At 48.5% G+C, this 22,589-nt stretch overlaps 1 protein-coding gene across 1 annotated transcript; it reads left to right on the top strand.

Annotated features, from left to right (window-relative positions):
• Positions 1-2,386: 2,386 nt before the first annotated feature.
• Positions 2,387-4,569, top strand: LOC120393806 (olfactory receptor 1052-like). Its single transcript, XM_039518294.1, has 2 exons — positions 2,387-2,840; positions 4,343-4,569. The coding sequence occupies exons 1-2, from the start codon at positions 2,387-2,389 to the stop codon at positions 4,567-4,569; spliced, it is 681 nt and encodes a 226-aa protein (XP_039374228.1).
• Positions 4,570-22,589: the final 18,020 nt, after the last annotated feature.

Here is a 22,589-nt window from a genome sequence, read left to right as displayed (position 1 = left end):
TGTCATAAGGAGAAGAGAGAAAACTTGTTCACCTTAGCCTCTAAGAATAGAACAAGAAGCAGTGGGCTTAAACTGCAGCAAGGGAGGTTTAGGTTGGACATTAGGAAAAAGTTCCTAACTGTCAGGATGGTTAAATACTGGAATAAATTGCCTATGGAGGTTGTGGAATCTCCATCTCTGGAGATATTTAAGAATAGGTTAGATAAATGTCTATCAGGGATGGTCTAGACAGTATTTGGTCCTGCCATGAGGGCAGGGGACTGGACGCGATGACCTCTCGAGGTCCCTTCCAGTCCTAGAATCTATGAATCTATGAATAAACCCCTGATTCATGAACAGCATATCAGGATCAAGGCACATGCCCTTGACCCCCATGTTATATCCTTGGGGGCAGCCGGTTTAGGAAGAAATCACTTGAGGCCAGACAGCAGACAGCTAACAAAACTACCATTTTATTTACAGACACAGAGCTCACCCAACCGGCCGAAGCTAGCTGGGCTATCACCTAATAATCTAACTCAGTTGCCATAGGAACAAAAACCATGACAACCAAATACACAACACCCCAGATGCCAGCTGCAAAGGCCGTGGTAGCATGGATGGAACAGCCGTGAGGACAATCCCTCCAGGAACTGCAGTGTCCCTAGGACAGAAGAGCTGATACCCTGAGGCTCCTCCTGTATCTCAAGATCTCTCTAAAAAGGAGCCAGTGACTTTTCTCAGAGGCCCATATCCTGCATCTCACAGGGGTTTCAGTCTCTCAGTCCCCAGCCAGGCCCAGGGAAGGTCACTTCCTTTCTCTTTACTGCTGTATCATGGGGATGGAGAAAATTCTCTCAGTCTTAGCAGGAGAGAGATTTGAGCACATCAGGTGTGTTAGAGCCCTTGTGCTCTAAAGGACAATGGGTGATTGTTGTTTGGGGCAAGAATCCTGATGGATTTGCTACTTGTCCCCCATCCAAAGCCAATAACACATCTATGTACGGCTCCAAGGATCAAATTTGTCCCACAGCGTCCCACTGGGAGGTCATGACCAGCTGAGTATCCCCCATCACCTCAAGTCTTTTTCAGGGTCGCTGCTTCCCAGGTTAGAGTCCCCCATCTTGCACAAATAGCCTGTATTTTTTCTTACCTTCTACACAGATGACAATTTCTTTCTACAAAACCCACAGAGAAATGAAAACACTCCCAAAGAATCGCCTCCACACTAATTCTCTTTTGGTCCTCACAGAGAGACAGCAAAGATGGAGGCTTGCTGCAGCAAGTCTACAGGGGTCTCTGAGGTTCCCCCTGCCCCGCATCCCTGTCCTGTCCGGCTGTTGGCAAGGGAGCTCTGTGAGGTCACAGACGCCTCATCATCTTTGCCCAATAGGCTGAGTTCCTGCCAAAGGCCTTTGTGAAGTCACTGCAACACTCACCTTTCCCTTGCAGGCCTGATGTCTGCCCCTGGCCAGCCCAGCTGGATGTTTGAGCTGCGCCCCGGATCACCCTACTTGCTCATTATTGATTCTGGCCACCCAGTAAAACAGCAGAGTCTGTTCCTCACCCCACACTGAGTTTTTCATAGAGGCATCATTTGTGAAACAATTCCATCTCCTAATCCGGTCTCTATTTCACGGGCCATGAAATTTCACACATTTAACTCCATATTAAGCCCAATTGCTTGTAATTCACTAAAAGGCACCTTCTAGATGACAGCCAGTCGTGATATGAGGACACCAAGAAACAGAGAATAAAACAATGGTTACAATACCATGAAATTTCAGATGGAAACATCTGAAATGGTGACATTGGTCAGTTTCAAGGCCAGAGAGTTTTTAAATTAGTCAAAGTGAGCCCTGAATTTGGTAGGGACCTGGCTGTTACGGAGGTCCTAGCAGGTTTGCACTCCCAGTTCTCCTGAAGGGCCATTGAGAATTCATGCTGCCTGAGAAACTTCCCAGAATAAGCTACCAGGATTGGGGGGAAATGAAGGAAACCAAACAAAGCCTGAGCTAGGATGGAGAGCACTGATCCAAGTGGTGTCTGTACCCCTCCGCCCCCACCTGCCTGCCTGCAGTGCAATGGGCAGAGGGGCACTGATTTCTATTGGCGAACTCACTAAAGACAGTGGGCTTCAGCACAAGCCGTACAGCGCATACTCTGAACTCTTGGATAAACAGCAGAGCTGGATTTTCAGAAACATTTCCCCTCAGTGCTCTGCATCCACTTTGGATTGTGCCCAGCAGAGGCTTTGGAATCTGACAACATTACACTTCCTTTTAGTCATCTCTTAAGAGAGAACACGAGTCTGCACAGGACATCAGATTTATTTTTGTGGTACCCACTGCTTCTATGCCCTACCCTCCACTGCCTCTTCTCTGGCACAGAGCACATGACAGGGGAAATGGCTCCAGGGAACTGCACCACAGTGACTGGCTTCATTTTCTGGGGAATAACTGACAGAATAACAAAGCTGCAAAACATCCTCTTTGTGGTGTTCTTTGCCATTCATTTCTGTGCCCTGGTGGGGACTGTTGGGATGATCGTGCTGATTAGGGTTGACTCCCAACTCCACAGCTCCATGTACTTTTTCCTCAGCAACTTGTCATTCTTAGATGTTGTCTACTTCTCGGTGATTGCCCCCAAGGTGATGGTCTTTTCCCTAGCGAAGAGTAAAGACATTTCGTTCCCTGGGTATGTGGTTCAGTTTTTCCTCTTCTCCTTCTGTGCCAACAATGAGCTTTGCCTCGTGGATGTGATGGCATATGATCGCTTCGTGGCCATCTGCAACCCATTGCTTTATAATGTCATCATGTCCAAGAGAGTCTGCTTCCAGCCAGTGGCTGGCTCTTACTGTGGTTAATTTAGGCAAGAGTGTTGTCAAGCTTAAGATGAACAACAGTATTGCCAGTGTCAGGCCTAAAACTTCCGGACGCTTTAAAAAGCAAGCTTTGCAAAATTAAGCTGCAACTTAATGGTCAAAAGATGCCTACAACCAGACAACATTTTATGTTGACTCCTATACGGTATAATACAGGGGTCGGCAACCTTTCAGAAGTGCTGTGCCGAGTCTTCATTTATTCACTCTAATTTAAGACTTTGCATGCCGGTAATACATTTTAACGTTTTTAGACGGTCTCTTTCTATAAGTCTATAATAGATAACTAAACTATTGTTGTATGTAAAGTAAATAAGGTTTTTAAAATGTTTAAGAAGTTTCATTTAAAATTAAATTAAAAGGCAGAGGTCCCCAGACCAGTGGCCAGGACCCGGGCAGTGTGAGTGCCACTGAAAATCAGCTTGCGTGCCGCCTTCCTGGTATAATAGGTCATGCCTCCGGGTTATTGAAACCACCTTTGGAACTTGTGGTTAAGAGACGTTGCAGCCAAAAAACTGATTCCTATGTGGGTTTGATAGGCTAGGCCTTTAGGCATAGGTCATCAAGATAACCTCACCCACAATCAAGCCAATAACCCATTTAGAGGTAAGTTACCTAGAAAACTAAGGAAAACCACAGTTGAGACAATGGACTACATAGAAATAAGCTATCTCCTTGAGCATAACTTATGAACTAAAACAATAATTGGCTACAAGAAAATAAGTAAGTATAAATTATACAGCCAAAGCGATAACACTAAATTTGGCCTAACCTGATTGGTTGACCTACTTCAAAGTGCGACGGGCAGATGAGATTAAATGTGCAGAACTTCAGGTGGGTGTGTGGGTGTGTCTTGGTCTAAGAAGTTATTCTCTTTGATCGGTCTGACCCTCACCCCCTGAACCGAGGAAACCTGAACTGCACCAACTATCTGACCAATTCAAAGAGCGGTCAACTAGAAGGTGATATATTCCCGGTAGGGTAAGGTTTTAAAGTAAAAAAGTCTGGTTGCATGCAAAATAAGGTAACGGAGTAAAGTCTGGGTTGCTCGAGCTGTTTTGATCTCAAGTTGTACTAACACTATAGTATTAAGAATGGTAGTGCTGGAATAATTTAATCTCAGATTATATTAGTACTGCAGTATTAAAAATAGTAGTAAAAAAGTTTACTTATACTTGCTTGTCTTCTGTGTTGCATTTATAGCTGTAAGTCATTAAAAGCCTTTCTTGAGGAATAATCAGTAGTTTTCATTTCTTTATACGGACACCACTTAGCCTCATTACATCTGTGTTAGATGGTGGAAAATAGTGATCACTCAGAGCCCCATTTGGACCCTGATGTGTGTCTCCTTCTTCCTATATCTCCGCACTTACCTATGCGCCTGTGTCAATGCCACTGTGCATACATGTACCGTATTCAGTCTCTCCTTCAGCCACTCCAATGTCCTCGATCATTCCTTCTGCGATATTCGCCCACTCCAAGAAATCTCCTACTCTTACTTTCGCATCGATAAGCTAGTGCATTTCATCTTTGCAGCCATAGAACCAATAGGGACCATTTTCACCATCCTCATCTCCTACATTTACATCATCTTTGCCATCCTGAGGATCCACTCCATGACAGGAAGGCACAAAGCCTTCTCCACTTGCGCCTCCCACCTGACTGTCATTTCCATCTTATATGGGACCCTGATCTTTACATATTTATGACCCTCGTCTGACAGCTCAGTGGCCTGGGACAAAACGGTTGCCGTGTTCGATACCCTTGTGATCCCCATACTGAACCCGCTGATCTACAGCCTGAGGAACAAGGAGGTGAAGGACACTCTGAGGAGGACAATACACCAGAAAATTATTCCTCCCTGTATGAGGACTGGTTTTTCTGATCAGTACTGGAGTCCAAATAGGAGCTAGTTCTCACTCATTAAGTCAATGTTTAGAAATTTCGATCATGTGATTTACAGGAGAAAACAATATGGAAATGGAACGTGAGCCAGATAATGAAGGAAGGCGCCATGTCCCTTCAGAAACAGTGTCCAGTAACGGTGTTACAGCTTCTCCTTTATCCACTGATATGTTATTTCTGCAATATAGGCATCTCCCCCTGCGTGTTCCACTACCTTTTGAACTATATTGGTTAATTTAGCAGATGATATAAAGAGGAGATACTCAGATTGTAAATTACTTCCATTTGCCACTGCTATTATCTCAGTTCCCAAAGCCCTCACCTAAAATCACTGTACAATTAAATAAAGGGAGGTGTACATGGAGAAGTGTTTTTATAGCTAGATAGTCAGACAGATGGTTCTGTTCAGGGACAGATAGGTAGACACTAGACAGACGGGTGTTTTTCTGTGGGGATAGATAGACAGAGACATGGTTATGTCTGGGGTTAGATAGACAGAAACATGTCACTATACATACGCATGAGAAAGGAAGGATGGTCCAGAGGTTATCGCACTAGCCTAAGACTTGAGGGGTCTGAGTTTAAATTCCTCCTCCACTGCAGACTTCCTTTGTGACCTTGAGCAAATCACTTAGGGCCTAATCCTCATTGAAATCAAAGGGATTTTTGTGGCCTAAATACCTTTAAAAACACCTGGGTTTAGTCTCCCTTTGCCTCTGTTTGTCACTTGTAATATGGGGGTAAGAGAAGGAGTGTTGTAAGCAAGACACAGAATTAATTCTTCTGCTCTACTCCGCGCTGACTAGGCCTCAACTGGAGTATTGTGTCCTGTTCTGGGCACCACTTTTCAGGAAAGATGTGGACCAATTGCAGAGAGTCCAGATAAGACCAACAAAAACGCGAGTGCCATGTCTCCATGTGGCTCCCAGAAGCAACAGCACATCCCCAATCCAGCTTCTATGCATAGGGAAAGCCAGGACACTCCGCACGCTGCCCATGCCCCAAGCACCGCCCCTGCAGCTCCCATTGGCTGGGAACCACAGCCAGTGGGAGCTGCAGGAGCGGTGGCTGCAGATGGGGCAGTTTGCCCACCCCTGGGCTAAGGGCACACAGTGTTCGCAGTTACATGGCCCGTGATGCTAACCACCATCACTCCCTTGTTAAATCTTCAAACAAGCCCCTTTGTGCTTTCTGCCCTTCTGCCCCCCACACTCGGGAGGAGCTCCCTGTAAACATCAGCAAAACAACCTCCTCACCCCAGGGACTGTTTGACTCTTTCATTATTCCCTGTCCAGCAGGCTTGTCATCTCCTTATGAACTTGCTGCTGCAATGGACCAGTTCTGTGGGATGCTTTGCTGGGTGCAGGTTGTGATCCCACACTGTTCATCTTAGGCAACTTTTGTGAGTCAGGCCCGGCATGCTTGATAATACCTGCCAGTGACTTTGCAGCACAGCCGTGACCACTGTCTTTTCAGTTATGGTGACCTCTTCACACACCTCAATGCTCTCGAGTGGGATATCCCTACGGCATTCAGGCCTCAGATCAGGAACAGGGGCTGTCTTACAGTCCTCTGCACAGAATAGCATCTTGACAATGGCTTCACTGTTGTGATGCACTTTTAACCTGTTTCTATGCACAGTCTGAGGTGCGTCCCTGCTGCGGGGCCTGTGTACATTGCAGGTAACAGCGTGACCCCTCCCTACCACCTCAGAAGGCCCCTCCCATCAGTTTTGCAATTTGTACTTTTCGACAAGGAATAACACCAGCAGAAGATCCCCTGCATCAAACGATCGCTCACAAGGAGAGCGGAACCCTCTTTATCCCATCGAATTGGGACCAGGGCCAGATTGGTTAACCAAAACGTCGGATCATCGCATGAATGGGAAAGTGCCAGGCTGCATCGCCATCTAGTAACCATAGGAGAGATTGCCCACTTCTGGACCTGTGCGCGCTGGTTGTTGGGTTAATACGGACAACCGGATAATAGAGGGTTAGATAAACAGGCTTCTTCTGTATTGGGATCATCCCATTCTTTCTGAGCTGCTTGGCTTCTAGTGAGGCTTTGCGTCGCTATTCCAATCATGGATTTAGGGAAACCTAATTTAGGCTCCTCCCTGTGAAAGGGGAAGGAAAAGTGAAGTGCTTCAGTAAGATCAACATTACCAGAATGAAATGGTTCCAGTTTTTGGGTTCAAAAGGACATTTGGCTTCATAAGTTCGTTTCATTTTGGATGAGATTGTGCCTTTCATGTTTTGTGGCACACAAGCAGACAAGTTAGAGAAAATATAAAATACTCTTACTGGAAGTTCGCAAAGTCTCGCTAATTTGTTTCTTAGGAGCCAGAACAACCACACGTAAGAACCCAAAAATCAGAGGGAGAGAACGTAGGCTACTGCTTACAACAGAGAGGCCCAACTCACTGGGTACCTGCTGACTGGCTGCTGCTACGCCCCGATTGTGTGCTGCCCTACTGAGCTCCCTAGCATGCAAGCACGCCCAGGAACCCTGCCCAACGTTTAAAGTCACAGTATTCAATTTTAACACAACCACAAATGCACCAGAGCATCAACATTTTCTGTTTTACAAGGTCTCTCCTTTTTTGGAACCCTTGTTTCTAAACATGCCATGCAGGATTTGAATCAAATTTCAGCGACTAATCATCATGTGGGTGGAATCACCATTAATGTGTATTCTGTGTAGTTATGTTGTTGGCTTCTTTAGGAAATTTGGGGAAACGGGAGCACTGGAAAAGCCTGCCCCCCACCCCCAAACACACATACACACCACACATTTGCTGCCCACTGGTGCTGCCTGAGCAGTAGCCTTGTGACATCAGAGATAACCCACCACTCAGCACTCCCTCCCTCCAGTTCATTTTCATACTTGGGGAGAATGACTAGCACCCTGGCTGCCATGGCAACAGCTACCTTTGACAGCTGATTGCCCCCTTGTTACCAGAACATCATCACTGAAAGGAAGTTTGTAATGAAACAGGGCCAGAGCTGGATAACCAGGACAGCCCCTGCTGTGCTCAGTGGGGTTTGTGCTGCGGTACGGTGCTGTGTTCTTTCGCAAAGGACAGGTGTTTGCTACTTTCCTCAGTAAGGCCTAGGTGACAACAAGATGAAAAATTCCAGCTCTTTTTCTTGGATATTGTTTCTCTTCTTCTTGCACATTCAGGGTTATAGCTGAGAACTTTCACTGACGCTGAAGCTGCATAAAATGAGTTTTGTCTTAATACAGTTTAATTTCATTACTTTCAATTCTCTGATCAGCACAGCCCTGAGTGGTAAAAGTGGGGTTTTCACAAAGATAACCATGGCAATAAAATAGAGACTGAACCAACGCATGAGGAAAAGCTTCACTATTTCACAGCTTGTAGAGGTGCGGACTCACCCCCATGGCACCTCCTGCTGGTGGCTTCTGGGAATCAGCTCATTCCAGCTCCTGAGCGCCCTTTGCAGGCCGGTGACCCGCCTGGCCCCTGACCCCGGGGCCCTCCCTGGACCTGGTGCCCCTTTAACAGAGGTGCTGCCCCCTGGCAGTAACCCCTTTCTCTCAGGGTCTACCCTGCCCAGGGAACCCCCCACCCACTATCCCCACCTCACCTCAGTATACAGCTACTGCCAGTCATCGTCTCACCCCCATACCCTGGGGCAGACAGCAGTATCAGCCATTCAGCACTGGCAAGGAGGGTTTGGACCTGCTGCCTTGGCCTACCCCTGGGCTGCCCTCTGCAACTCCCAGGACCTCTTGGCCTTCTGCTAGGCCCTGCTCCAGTCAGGTACCCTGTCTCTAGCTCCCTGCAGCCAGGCCCATCTCCCGCTACAAACAGAGAGAGACTGATCCTTCTGGCTTCCCTGGCCTTCTTATAAGCCCTGTTGCTCAGTTTGGGGCGTGGCCCCAGCTGCAGCCACTTCCTCCAATCTGCCAGGGTTTTACCTTGCACAGCCCCAGCCCTCTGCAGGGCTTTTCCAACCCCTTCCAGGCTGGAGCGGGGAGTCACCCCGTTACACAGCACAGAGATAAAAGATTTTCTTTCTATTCCAAAAAAGCCCAAAGGAAATTAACAAACAAAAACCCTTCATTTAACCTTACTTACGTTTGCTTTCATCAATAAAATCATTAGGAAATACAAAGGCAAGGTTTCTAAACAGGATGGAAAGGTTACAAAGTGAAGCATTCTCAGGTTAGCAAATGTCCAAAGAAGTGTTGCCCTGGCACCCTCAATTCAGTCCTCTTGTGCATTTGCAGGATGATGCAGACTTTGATGACATGATCCCATAGTCTTTTTTTCCCACGGGACCCCTTCCTCATTCAGTGCACAGGGTTTTCTGCTCTGGGGCTGTGTATTGAAGGAGTCTGTTGCCTGTAGGGTCCCTGCCTCATTTCTTGCAGAGTTAACGTTGCACAGGCAATGCTCATTCTGGTATTTCCTAACTTGAGAGTGCTTCACTTTGCAGCCTTTTAGTCCTCTGTGCATTTCCTAATGTTTATAGCTTGCTTTACTGAGGAGAACAGTCTTTATGACAAAGCGTTGGGGGTATTTTTTGGTAATGTCTCCATTATTTTTCTGGTCAGTGTCAATAGTGTGCGCTTTACAAGACAGAGAAAGTAAGGACACGCCCTGATACAAAGCCCCTCTGATCTAAGGAAGACTGACACATACAAAGAAAGCAGGAGATGGAAGAACTAGGACGTTCTTTCTTTCTTTTGATGAATAGTCATTTGTTTATTATGAATTATTATGATGATTAAAGAAAGGGTTGTGGATTGGGGAACTTGTGCGGTGAGGATGGTCTATGCAGAAGTTTCCATTGTTTGGCACATGCAGCTGATCTGAAGTGCCACGCAGTGCTAGGTTTTGGGTAGCAAACCCTCTCACAATGGCAAAGAGCCTTTTCATAACTCTGATGCAATCTTCTCTTCATGCTGATCATCTATGGTGGCCTTTAAACTTAGGCTCCTCTCAAGTTCTTTCCACCTATGGAATGCTCTCTGGTGATTTGCTGCCCTCTCATGGCATGCCACATTTCTAGCCAGATTTTTCCAGTCCTTTGTTCCTGTAGAACACAATGTGGCTGGTACATTAGAGTGGAGGAGTTTGCAACAAAACCAGTATGCAGCATTCTGGGGGTTTGAATACCTAAGCCATGGCCTCTCCACTTTGTCACCATTGGGGACTTCACACCAGGAATGTGTTGAATGGAAACTTCTATTTTCATTGTCTTTTGGGAACGTGAAGTTTTTCACTTGCTGTGGCCCATGCAGTACAAGTAAGTCCTTCAGGCTATTGCTCAAGTTGGTCCACAGTCCTGGATCATCTAGATTTAAGGAACTAAACTCAGCAGCGGCTGTTTCTTGTGCCTCCACCACACTCTTCTCTGAGCTACACTTTTCTTCAGGAATGTGCCTGGTTACATCCACTTGAGATGGAGATATGGATGCTGCAGTAGCTGCCAGGTCGCCTGCACTCTGACTAACTGGAAGATCAGGCATCTCCTCACCACTCACATCCTCATTGGGGCCGGAAGGCTCAGCGTGAACATTTGTGTCTCTGTATCTCAGGAGAGCTCCTTCCTGCTTAGATAGAAAAGCTTCCTTTGCTTTCTTTCTTTTTCTGTTGAATGTTGCCCCAGGGGGGCGTTTTCTTCTTTCACTCATGACTGCTGTTCTGTGCCAGCTATAGTGGCTCTCAACACTCACTTGAAGGGAACAAATAAGCAGGCTGGTAGCAGGGCCTGAGTGAGGGAAGATCTCAGCCTCTTAAGGGCCTAACCGGCTCCTACTACTTCAGTTGACTGTCTGTTCTCCTCAAGCGGGTTCAGGGAATCAGCGGGAAATAGGAAGCTCCCTGATAAGCTGGTGTCAATCAGTCCAGGCACCAGCGCCTGCTCGGGAGGTACAGAAGAGGCTCCTCCTCTCTCTCTTGGACCATTGAGTAGCCTCATGAAAACATCCCAGCTGTGGACATAGGCACCAGCAACCAATTCCCCAAGCTAAAGTCCCCTTTGCAATCCAGGGAAACAGCCTGGGTTGTTTGGAGCACAGGGTTTGGCCCATGGGGACTGCAGACCCTGCCCCTGCTGCACAGCGATTCCTGGGACCCCTCTAGCCCATCAGCACTCGGCTCTCCCGCATTCTGCTGCTCGGCTGAGATCTGGGGTAACAGAAACCCTTTGTTAGAGATGGAAAATCTCCTCCCAGGAACACTCTGTCAATGGCTGCCAGACGCCGTCCCTGTGAAACCCCAAATGTGCAGCCCCTCGCATTCCCACAGGGGAGATCTCAGCTCATTCACTTGTCACCCGTGGCCGCAGTCTCTGACAGGGGGAATGTAGAGGGGTTTTTTGCCAATGGTCCCTTCTACAGTGCCCAGAATGGGAGGAGGTTTGGCCTTGTGATGTGAGGCCTGGGTCTGAGAATCAGGGCTCCTGGGATCTCGGGCTCTGCAATGGGGTGTGGTCTAGTGAGTGGAGCTGGATTTGTTGACAGTGAGTGAGAGGGGCTTGTGCTGAAGGACCCTGGGTCAATCCCCACCAATTCCTGTGATGTCTACATGTGGCCACGATTTTACTTACATCTCAGTGTAGGTTATTTAGCCCATTCCTGGACACACGTGTTACATCTGCTGCTGGCCATCCCTGAGATGTAGGTCCTTCATCCACACAAGGACATGGCACATCAAGGTCAATCCAGCAACTCTCATCCGGTCTTCACCTCCGCAATGGACGGTGAGCTCTACCCTGACCAGAGAAAGACAGGGTGGTATTCTTCAGGGGAATCTGCTGGTGCTCCTGCATCCCCTGCTCCACCTCACACCCCGACTCGCTAAGGGTTTTCCAAAGATACCACTAATCTCGGATAAAGAAAGCAGCTGAGATGAGGTCAGTGTGGATGGATTTACTGAACAGACTGGTTCTAATGGAAGAACAGATTTCTCCCCTGCTCTAGGGAGATTCCCATAGGAAAAGTCTCTGATGGTTGGGGTGGGGGCAATGCAAACCCTCAGCCCTTTGAATGGCAGGAAATCAGGACTCGGGGAGTTAAGGGGTGTCTTTGTCCTGCTGGAGGGAGCAGACCTGGAGAGCAGGAAGGGCACTAGTGGCATTGTAGGAAAGCCAGTGACTTCTACCTGTGAAGGTGGCTGAAGCTTCTGACAGACATTAGAGCCCCAGATCCATACACCTCCTTTGGGGATCCTTTTCCTAGGAATAAAATAAGGACACCACACAGAAAATGACATTTGAATCCCAGGGAAAAGGGATGATCTCAGCCAGGCTACATACCAGGAACCCAATATTTGTCCCAAGAGCCACAATTACCCAGATGAGATTTTCTTCCCCATTTGCTTTCAGGTTATTTACTCAGAGGATTCATTTGTTTGCTTTGCCAGGTCTCCACTCTCTGCAGCTCTTCATTGGTTTTAGTAACAGTCTTTCAGTTTTTGATTCTGTTGCCTCTTCTTACAGTGTAGCATCTGCTTAGAAGTTTTTTTTTTTTAAAAATCAATTCAAACCAAAATCCTGATCCTACATTGAAGATCTAGCCCCGTCCTGTCCCGGCCCCAGCTGAGGGTCCCCAGCTTTGGCCATACGGCTCCAGCCTGGCCCCTGCAACGCTAGTGCTAGTCCCGGCCCCGGCCCCGCACCCCTGGCCCAGCCCCCGCGGTGCCGGTGCTGGTCCCGGCCTGGCCCCACGGCTCCGGATCCACCACGCCTGTGCTAGCCTGGGGCCACAGTTGTGGCTCCGCGGCACCGGCGCCATTCCCGGCCTGGGTCCGCGGTTGTAGCTGCGGCTCTGGCGCCGGTGCCGGCCAAGTCCCGCGGTTGCAGCTCCGGCGCCGGTCCTGCGGTTGCGGCTCCATCGCCGCGGCACCAGTGCCAGCCCAGGCCCGGCCCCGCGGTTGCGGCTCCTTCCCTGCGGTTGCAGCTCCGTCCCTTCGGCGTCAGTGCCAGTCCTAGTTCCGGGCCCGGTCCCGGCCCCGACCCCAGGGTTGTATCATTTCATTTCACTAACCACACATCAAATTGCCTTTGTTTAAGAAATCAGTTCGTTTGAAATGCAAAACATTTTGATACAACTTGTTTCTTATGCTTCTCTTTCTAGCTCTGGCATGACCTTGCTGTGTGACCAAAGAGAGGTCACTTCTTTTCTCTTTCCCTCGGTATCCTGGGGGATGGAGAAAATTCTCTCAGTCCTAGCAGGAGAGAGATTTGAGCAAGTCAGGCGTGTTAGGGCCCTCGTGCTCTAAAGGACAATGGGCGATTGTCGTTTGGGGTAAGAATCCCAAAAGATTTGTTATTTGTCCCCCAACCAAAAGCCAATAACACCTCTCTGTATTTTCAGTCATGAGTTAGACAGTCTCAGCACCCCTCTGTCTCCCGCAGCCTCAGGTGTTCCTTGGATTAGGGAGGCCTGGATCCTAAGAGAACTGGAATTAGTTTACTGGCTTCCTGGGTGTTACTAGCCCATGAGGGTCTCAATCTGGTCCCCGAGGCCCACACTCCCAGACATGAAAGATCAGGACAGATTGATTTCACTCCAGTTTTTTTGTATTTGTATTTTTGAATTATTTTCCTAATGAAAGATTGATTGTCATGAAATCTTAGAGCTGTAGATGACAGAACAAGGAGCAATGATCTCAAGTTGCAGTGTGGAAGGCTTTGATATTAGCAAAAACTTTTTCCCTAGGAGGGTGGTGATGCCTTTGAATCTGCTAGGATAGAGTCCCCTATCTTGTACTTAGAGCCTATATTTTTTCTTACCTTCTACACAGATGACAATATCTTTGAAACAAATCCACATCAAAATGAAAATCACATGCACAGAATCTCCTCTACAGCAACTGTCTCTTGGTGCTCAGCGAGAGACCGCGAGATGGAGGCTTGCTGCAGCAAGGCTACAGGGCTCTCCGAGGCTGCCCCTGCCCCGCATCCCTGTCCTGCCCCGCTGTTGGCAAGGGAGCTCTGTGAGGTCACAGACGCCTCATCATCTTTGCCCAATAGGCTGAGTTCCTGCCAAAGGCCTTTGTGAAGTCACTGCCACACCCACCTTTCCCTGGCAGGCCTGATGTCTGCCCCTGGCCAGCCCAGCTGGATGGTTAAGCTGCAGCCCGGATCACCCCACTTGCTCATTATTGATTCTGGGGAGCAAGCAGGCCACCCAGTAAAACAGCAGAGTCTGTTCCGCACCCCACGCTGAGCTTTTCATAGAGGTTAGGAAACAATTCCATCTCCTAATCTGGCCTCTATTTCACACGCTATGAAATTTCACAAACTTTGCACCATTTGAAGCCCAATTGCTTGTAAGTCACAAAAAGGCACCTTCCAGAATGACAGGCAGTTGTGACGTGAGGACACCAGGAAACAGAGACTCCACCTCTCCCCTGGGTAATTTGTTCCAGTGGCTCGTTTCCCTCACTGTAAAAATGTGTGCCTACGTCTCATTTGAATTTCTCTGGCTTCAGCTGGCAGCTCCTGGTTCTTGTTGTGCCTTTTTTGGCTAGATCGAATTAGCCCTGCCCCATGAAATCCGATCTCCCCGTCCTGCTGGACCCCCCAGCCAGGAGAACCCAGTAGGGGCCTCCTAGCTGTTTCTCTGCCCGGCTGGGGACAGGACTTCCTCATCGTGGGGATATCAGACGCACCTGCAGAGGCAATGCAGAAGTGAGTGTGCTGCATCAGCCCGGTGTTGGGCTCAGGGCTTTGGCCTTGGCGGCTTCTGCTCCAGTCTCGTCTCTGGGTGCCCGGACTCAGAGCTTCTGGCCCCCTGTGGCTGCAGCCAGTGCTGGGGCACTGGGCTCAGGACTTTCATGCCCTTCCCAACCCCTGCCGTCACTCTGGGTACCTGGGCTCAGGGCTTCTGCCTGGCATCTGAAGTGAGAGCTCTGGGCTTCCCTTGCAGTTCCTTCTGGGGCTCAGGGGTCCATTTCTCTGGATGCCCCGACAATGGTAGGAGCCGAGGTGTTCCCAAGTAATAGGTAGGAGCTGAGGTGCTCCCAACATCAGGGACCCACCTGCACATCTGGGAACCTCCTCTAGCTTCAGAAAGGTTGCTGGCTGCTGCCCTTGGAGCCCAGGTCTGAAGGCAGCACACAAGTGAGGGTGACAATGCTGTGACCCCCCACAACAACCTCTGAACTCCCCCATTCTCCCAGTTTGGTTGGGGCCCCCATGGTTACAATACAAGGAAATATCAGGTGGAAACATCTGAAATGGTGACCTTGGTCAATTTCAAGGCCAGAAGGTTTGTAAATTAGTCAAAGTGAGCCCTGAATTTGGTAGGGACCTGGCTATTATGGAGGCCCGAGCAGGTTTGCACTCCCAGTTCTCCTGAAAGACCATGGAGAATTCCTGCTGCCTGAGAAACTTCCCAGAAGAAGCTACCAGGACTGGGGGAGAAATGAAGGAAACCAACCAAAGCCTGAGCTAGGATGGAGAGCATTGATCCAAGCGGTGTTTGAACCCCTCCACCCCCACCTGCCTGCCTGCGGTGAAACGGACAGAGGGGCACTGATTTCTAGTTTTGAACTTGATAAAGACCATGGGCTTCAGCACAAGCCCTACAGCCCATACTCTGAACTCTTGGATAAACAGCAAAACTGGCTTTTCCCAAACCTTTCCCCTCCCTGGACTCGGTGCCCCTTTAGCTGAGGTGCTCCCCCCTGGCAGTAACCCCTTTCTCTCAGGGTCTACCCTGCCCAGGGAACTCCCCACCCACTATCCCCACCTCACCTCAGTATACGGCTACTGCCAGTCATCGTCTCACCCCCGTGCCCTGGGGCAGACTGCAGTAGCAGCCACTCAGCACTGGCAAGGAGGGTTTGGACCTGCTGCCTTGGCCTACCCCTGGGCTGCCCTCTGCAACTCCCAGGACCTCTTGGCCTTCTGCTAGGCCCTGCTCCAATCAGGTACCCTGTCTCTAGCTCCCTCACCCTAAACCCTAACCCTAACCCCTAACACCCTAACCCTCTAACCCTAACCCCTAGCCCCTAACCCCTAACCTTAGCCCTAGCCCTAACCCTAACCCCCACCCCCACCCTCACCATAACCCCTAACCCTACCCTACCCGTACCCTACCCCTACCCCCACCCTCACCCTACCCCTAACCCTAACCTACCCTACCCCCACCCCCACCCCCACCCTAACCCTGAACCCAACCCCAACCCCAACCCCTAAACCCAACCCCTAAACCCTGACCCTAACCCCTAAACCCTAAACCCTGACCATAACCCCTAACCCGACCCCTCACCATCACCCTAAACCCTCACCCTAAACCCTAACCCTAACCCTCAACCTCACCCTAAGGCCAACGCCAACCCTAACCCCTAACCCCCTAACCCTCACCCTAACTCTAACCCTAACGCCCTAACCCTCACACCCACCCCAACCCCAACCCCACCCCTAACACCCAACCCCTAACCCTAACCCAACCCTAACCCCTATCCCTAAACCCTAACCCTAACTCTAACCCTAACCCCCTGACCCTGACCCTAACCCTAACCCTTCCTCACCCTCACCCCCACCTTAACCCAACCCCAACCCTACCCCTAACCCTTAACCCCTAACCCCTGCCTCCCTGTCCCCTTCCCTAACCCTTATCCCCTATCCCTAACCCTAACCCCTAACCGTAACCCATTCCCACCCTCCCCCTTCCCCTCCCCCTCACCTAACCCGACCCTGACCCTCACCCTCACCCTTACCCAAGCCCTAGCCCTAGCCCTCGCCCTTGCCTTCACCCTAACCCTAACCCCTAAACCCTAAACCCAACCCCAACTCCAATCTTAAACCCTAAACCCTAAATGCTAACCCTAAGCCTAACCCTAACCTTAAAACCCCAACCCCAACCCCTAAACCATAATCCCTAACCCTCCCCCTCCCCCTAACCCCTAACTCCTATCCACTAAACCCTAAACCCTAATCTGACCCCCGACTCTAAAACCCTAAAACCCTAACCCCCTAACCCCTTCACCCCTTAACCCTTAACCCTAACCCCAACCCTAAACCCTAACCCTAATCCAACCCCAACTGCAACCCTAAATGCTAAACCCTAAACCCTAAACTTAACCCTAAACCCTGACCCTAACCCCTAACCCTAACCCAATACCTGTCTCTTCAGCTTAATTGTAAATTACTTACGGGCCTGATAATCTGGGTTTATCAGGCCCGAAGGGGGGACTGTGAAAGTTATTTGGTGCCCCCCCCCTTTTTAATAGTTTTACAAACGGCCAGTAGGTGGAGGCAAAAGCCTCCAAAAGCCTCACGGATACAGTACCCTAAACTTTTAAACTAGCCTTTCTCTTCTGCCTCAAAGCAGAGAAATCTTGCTCCAAGCCAGTTTTCACTAATGAAATAATGGTTTCACGCGGTCTGGCAACTACCAATCAAGTGTTAACACGGCATGTCTTTGTCTAAATGTGTATAAAAAATCTGTAAAACTTGTGTCAGGAAAAGCCTTCTGTATCTATTACAAAACTCTCCTTTCTTCTGCAAAATAAAGCATTTTTCCTTATCCCTGTCAGGCTGTTATTGGCTCTCAGCTAGGCAGACCCAATATTTCGGTAACACTAACCCCTAACCCCAACCCTAAACCCTAACCCTACCCCAACCCTAAACCCTAAACGCTGACCCTAACCCCTAACCCCTAACCCTAACCCTCACCCTAACCCCTCACCCCAACCCCTAACCTTTGGCCCCCTTACCGTGCTGCTCAGACCAGCGTGTCTGGCTCTGAGCAGAGCCAGACACGCTTCCGCGCTCCCCTGTGGAGCACGTAGCCCCGCCCCTCCAGAGCGCTGCTGATGCGGCACGCTGAGGCTGCAGGGGAGGGGGGAGCAGGGGTGGTGCTCTGGCTGCTGGTGGCTCCAATTTGAGCAGCTCAATCAAGCTGGACCGCCCTGTCAGCTGCACTGCGCTCTGCACTGGGAGGGAAATCCCAGACTTTGAGAGTTTTACAAATTCCTCCCGGACATCTCTTTAAAACCCCAAAAGCTGGACATATCTGGGATAATCCGGACATAGGGTAACCCTATTCCTGCTCCCTTCCCAGGATGCTGAGGATCACACACCACATACCCTAGCTGGTGAGGGGAGCACAGACCATGCCAGGGGGGAAGCACAGCAGCCTCTCCACTGTACTGCCTGCAATGGGAACCCCACCGAGAAAAGGCTGTGATGGCGGCAGGGAGCTAATGCCTCAGGCCTAGAGTCATGGAGCCACTCCAGTAAGTACCTGTGTGTGTGCTGACCATCAAAACACCTATCAGAGACCACTCTCAACACTTACGAATGGTTCCCCCTTACTCTACTGACTCATGCCAACCAATGGAATTACAGCATGCAAATAAGCTGCAGAAGGAAGATGATGATTGATTCAAATACCTCTGATGTCAAGCAGCACCTTATAGACTAACACCTGTGGCACCTAATAGACTAACAGGTGTTTTGCAGCATAAGCTTTCGTGGGTGAATGCCCACTTCGTCAGATGCAAGAGTGGAAATTTCCAGGGGCAGGTATATATAAGCAAGCAAGAAGCAAGCTAGAGATAACGAGGTTAGATCAATCAGGAGGATAAGGCCCTCTTCTAGCAGTTGAGGTGTGAAAACCAAGGGAGGAGAAACTGGTTCTGTAGTTGGCAAGCCATTCACAGTCTTTGTTTAATCCTAAACTGATGGTGTCAAATTTGCAAATGAACTGAAGCTCAGCAGTTTCTCTTAGAAGTCTGGTCCTAAAGTTTTTTTGCTGGAGGATGGCCACCTTAAGATCTGCTATTGTGTGGCCAGGGAGGTTGAAGTGTTCTCCTACCGGTTTTTGTATATTGCGAGTCCTAATATCTGATTTGTGTCCATTTATCCTTTTCCTTAGAGACTGTCCAGTTTGGCCGATGTACATAGCAGAAGGGCATTGCTGGCATATGATGGCATATATTACATTGGTGGATGTGCAGGTGAATGAACCGGTGATGGTGTGGCTGATCTGGTTAGGTTCTGTGATGGTGTTGCTGGTGTAGATATGTGGGCAGAGTTGGCATCGAGGTTTGTTGCATGGATTGGTTCCTGAGCTAGAGTTACTATGGTGCGGTGTGCAGTTACTGGTGAGAATATGCTTCAGGTTGGCAGGTTGTCTGTGGGCGAGGACTGGCCTGTCACCCAAGCCCTGTGAAAGTGTGGGATCATTGTCCAGGATGGGTTGTAGATCCCTGATGATGCGTTGGAGGGGCTTTAGCTGGGGACTGTATGTGATGGCCAGTGGAGTCCTGTTGGTTTCTTTCTTGGGTTTGTCTTGCAGTAGGAGGCTGCTACTTGTCTTGCCTTAAGTCAACTTAAGGCAGTTGAGTGTTAGAGGTTTAAGAGTGGAGGCAGCAAACATTCTGCAATGCCCAAGGCAGCACTGGGCAACTTTAACTCTGTTAACAAAACTTTTGGCAAGGAATTTCCCTTTTTTTTGAAGCAGTGGTGACAGTGAGATGGGCATAATTGCGGGGAGAGACACAGGACGTTCCTGAGCATACTTCTTCACCATGCAGCTACAAGCTCCCACTACCCCCTTACCACTCTGTGACTCTAGTAAGCTGGGAGGGGCCTTGGAGAGGTGGGGAGTTGATGGGCCTGTGAGCAATGCCCGTACCAGCTGGACAGAGGAAAGGATGGGAGAATGGAGATCAAGTGCCTACCCCAAATCTAAGCCTAGTGTATGAGGAAGGCGCTGTGCACATCCATCTGATTTAGTTGGGGATTGGTCCTGCTTTGAGCCAAGCCCTGATTCCTCCTGGCTGGTGCTCTTGCACTGGCCTCTCTGGTGTCATTTTCTGTGTGACAGCTGGTGCCTCCCATAGCATTCCAGCCCCACACCACCATCTGGGCTTCCTATCCCCGACACAGCACTGCTGACCAACCAGGGAGGGGCTTGAGGAGATGGTGGAAGGGGTGGTGGTACTGGTGGTGCATTTACGGGGCACTGAAATTCCTCAAAAGTGAAATAATTCACCAGGAGCCTGCAGGTTTCTGAAGGGGATTAAGTATGTAATGGCTGAAGCTGAGTGTAACACCAACAGTTTGTGGTTGTTGATGGGCAGGATTGAACCTGGGATCTCGGGAGCTTAGTGCATGAGCCTCTATCACATGAACTAAAAGCCAACTGGCTATTAGCTAAGGCTATAGAGCAAACTCATTAATCTCTCTCTCTCTTGCTCTCTCTCTCTCATCTCAGTGCCACTAGATGGGACAGAACACCACACCAGAAAGTGTTACATGAGCAGCTAACAAAACTATGTAATCTGTCATTAAGCACAGCCACTGTTCCAAAGGGTTGGAGGGAAATATTACACCTTACATCTGTGCCCAGCAAATTGGTTGAAATAACAATTAAAAGCAGAAAAAGAAAACATCCAGAAGACCATGATGTGATAGGGACTAATCAGCACAGATTCTGCAAAGAAAAATTGTGTCTCTCTGATCTCTCAGAATTGTTTCAATGTGTCAATAAGGTGCATGATAAAGATGAATGAGTTAACATAATTTATTGAGCCTTCCAAAAGACCTTTGACAAAAACATCCCACACAAGGGATAGCTCAGTGATTTGAGCATTGGCTTGCTAAACCCAGGGTTGTGGGCTCAATCATTGAGGGGGCCATTTAGGGCTCTGGGGCAAAAATCCATCAGTGATGGTACTTGGTCCTGCTAGTGAAGGTAGGGGGCTGGATGTGTTGACCTTTCAAGGTCCCTTACAGCTCAATGAGACAGGTTTATCTCCATTTTAAAGAGAAAAAAGAAGTTAAGTGGTCATGGGGTGAGAGACAGACTATTGTCATGAATCAAAAACTGTGTGTGACAGAAAACAAAGAGTAGATGAAATGGTTAGTTTTCATCATGGCCAAAGGTTAACAGCATAAACTCAAGGTTCCATATAAGGTCCCAAATTATTTAATATAAATAATGTAAAATGGGGTGAGCTGTGAGGGAGCAAAATGTGCAGAAGTCACATAGTTCTTTAGGCTATTCAGGAGCAGAAAGGACTATGGGGAACTTCAGAGTGATCTAAACAGACCTGGGCAATGGGCAACATGATGGTAAATAAAATCCATTCTCCACACATTGGAGAGAAATATTTAAGCTACTGTTCTATCTTAAAAAGGAGATAAATAAGAGGAAACATGATGAAATATATAAAATAATGAATAGCCTCGAGAAGGAAGATTGGAAGCTTCTGTTCCCACAGTCTCACAGCACAAGAACAAGGTCATATTCAGTGCAATTCAAACTGACAAAAGTTGGCTGCCCATTGGGTACCAGGCTGGCTGAAATCCCGAGAGATAAATGCTGGCTTTACCCAATGAATCAAGCACCCCAGCCAGGCACTAACAGTTGGCTCTTGGAGTAGAAATAATGATATTTCCAGTAGTGGAAACATTTACGCTAAATTGTTATTTTGTACCTTGTGCTCATCATCTTCTCTTGTGTTGCTGATAGTGTGAGCTCCTGGATCTAGGGATGCATGGTCCAGTCCATATTTGGGATCTGGAGCCTCTTCACAGATATGAATGACATGACTTGCCGTCTCCTGTTGTTTCACAGACACTTGCTCTCTGATGTTCTCTCTCTCTGCAGGTGAGGTAATTGTGGGTTATTTACACCATGTTCCCTGTTGTGAAGCATCCCAGCCCCTGTTGCCCATCCCCCTTCCCAGCTGAAAAGTAGCAGGAGTTTCTCTGACTAGATTCCATCACCTGCACCTCAGCTACAAACCTCCCCACCCCACAGAACCACTCACTCTCAGAGCCACTTTTATCTTGACTTCTTCATGTCTCCTGCAGAGCTGTTTTATTGGCAACTGAAAGTGAGTGAAATCTGCTCAAGACTTACTTTAAAGGACCTTCCAAAATTATTATTTTTGGGTAATGACACCCAACCCCCCTCTCCCCCATTTTGATGAGGTGCTCAGCAGGAGTGAAGGGACTCCCTTCAGGACCCAGTCACAGGGACAAAAGTAACATTTTCCTGGACAAATGGTGACCACCATGGGCCAGTATGAAGATGGCCTGAGCTGAATGGTCTGTGGTCTCAGGTTCCATTACACAGAGACTGATATGTTGCTCCCAGGTGCTGATCAATTCTGGTAACTCCATAAACCCCCAAATCCTTATGCACAGACACCAGACCCATTGTGATACCTTTGTGTCCCTGTAACTCTGGGTCCATGGCAATTTTCCTTCCAGAGGAGAAGCCTTTCCATTCAGATTCAGGTGGCTGTGTCTGAGAAGTGACATCTCCAAACCTAAACACAATAATTATTCTAATCATTAACCCCACTCTTTATCCATTAACTCAATTTACTGAAGGTAGGGGTAGGGGTGGAAGGAAGAAAGGGAAGAAAGACGTTTAAAATAGCCTACAAATGATTAATATAGCAACATAAGATTTAGCAGATATGGACTGGCCAAATCACTGAAAAATTCTAAAATCTCTTTAGAGAGACAAGGTGGCTGAGATAATATCTTTTATTAGACCAGCTTTTATTAGTGAGATGGACAAGCTTTCAAGTTTACACAGAGCTTTTCTTCAGGTCGGGAAAAGGTAATAATCGGAGTGTCACAGCTAAATACAAGGTGGAACAGATCGTTTAGCATGAGTAGTTAGGACAGATTGCAAGGGGGAAGTGGCCAGTTAAGATCTCTCCAGTCACATGGAGGAAAAGGAGAAGGGGGAAAAATTTCTTTTGTTATTTTCTTTCCTTTCTATAACTTAGGCTAAGTACATACTATGACAAAGTTCTTCCTCTACCTTGGTGGGTCCTGTGCTTACTGGCAGATTTGTTCACCTC

This window comes from Mauremys reevesii, unplaced genomic scaffold, assembly GCF_016161935.1.
Source record: "Mauremys reevesii isolate NIE-2019 unplaced genomic scaffold, ASM1616193v1 Contig32, whole genome shotgun sequence".
NCBI lineage: Eukaryota > Metazoa > Chordata > Testudines > Geoemydidae > Mauremys > Mauremys reevesii.
This window is presented reverse-complemented; position numbering and strand designations above follow the sequence as displayed.

Bases quoted from the DNA above. Each gene is read 5' to 3' on its own strand.
- LOC120393806 (XM_039518294.1), top strand. From the start codon at position 2,387: ATGGCTCCAGGGAACTGCACCACAGTGACTGGCTTCATTTTCTGGGGA. The intron at 2,841-4,342 runs GTTAATTTAGGC...GCCCACTCCAAG, and splicing joins AGTGGCTGGCTCTTACTGTG to AAATCTCCTACTCTTACTTT.